At 54.0% G+C, this 552-nt stretch overlaps 1 protein-coding gene across 1 annotated transcript in view; it reads left to right on the top strand.

The window, feature by feature from the left end:
• The window catches only part of treh (trehalase (brush-border membrane glycoprotein)), a 20,206-nt gene that overhangs the window by 10,532 nt on the left and 9,122 nt on the right, over nt 1–552 (top strand). Inside the window, exon 10 of the mRNA XM_015031392.1 lies at nt 164–364. Within this exon, the coding sequence (XP_014886878.1) occupies nt 164–364 (201 nt within the window). The remainder of the gene's footprint in view (nt 1–163; nt 365–552) is intronic.

Genomic DNA, 552 nt, shown 5'->3' with positions numbered 1-552 from the left:
GTGTGTGTGTGTCTCCCCCCCCCTCTCTCTCTCTCTCTCCCTCTCCCCCCCTCTCTCTCTCCCCCCTCTCTCTCTCCCCCCCCCCCCCCCCCCCTCTCTCTCTCCCCCTCTCCCCCCCCCTCTCTCCCCCCCCCCCTCCCCTCCCCTCTCTCTCTCTCTGCAGAGCTAAGGCAGCGGCTGTACATGGATCTGAAGGCCGGCGCCGAGTCCGGCTGGGACTTCACGTCCCGCTGGTTCATAAACTCCACCGGCCAGAACGACGGGACGCTCAGAGACACGCGGACCAGCCAGATCCTCCCTGTCGACCTCAACGCCCTGCTGTGCCGCAACGAGAGACTCCTGGCCTCTTTCCACCGGCTGCTGGGTGAGACTCTGACCTCTGACCTCTGACCTCCACTGAGCTTTCAGCTCCCAGCTGGTGTTGCACAAAGATCGACAGTTACATTTACTTGAGTAACTTAAAAAAAAAAAAAAAAAAAAAAAAAAATATATAAATAAAAAAAAAAAAAAAAAAGAACTTTTAAAAATATTTTAGTATGCTGTACTTTTTAT

This window comes from Poecilia latipinna, unplaced genomic scaffold (genome assembly GCF_001443285.1).
Source record: "Poecilia latipinna isolate Pla-1442-1.1 unplaced genomic scaffold, P_latipinna-1.0 Scaffold205, whole genome shotgun sequence".
In the NCBI taxonomy this organism is placed as follows: domain Eukaryota; kingdom Metazoa; phylum Chordata; class Actinopteri; order Cyprinodontiformes; family Poeciliidae; genus Poecilia; species Poecilia latipinna.
Note: the sequence above shows the minus strand (reverse complement) of the source record. Positions and strands in the feature narration are given on the sequence as shown.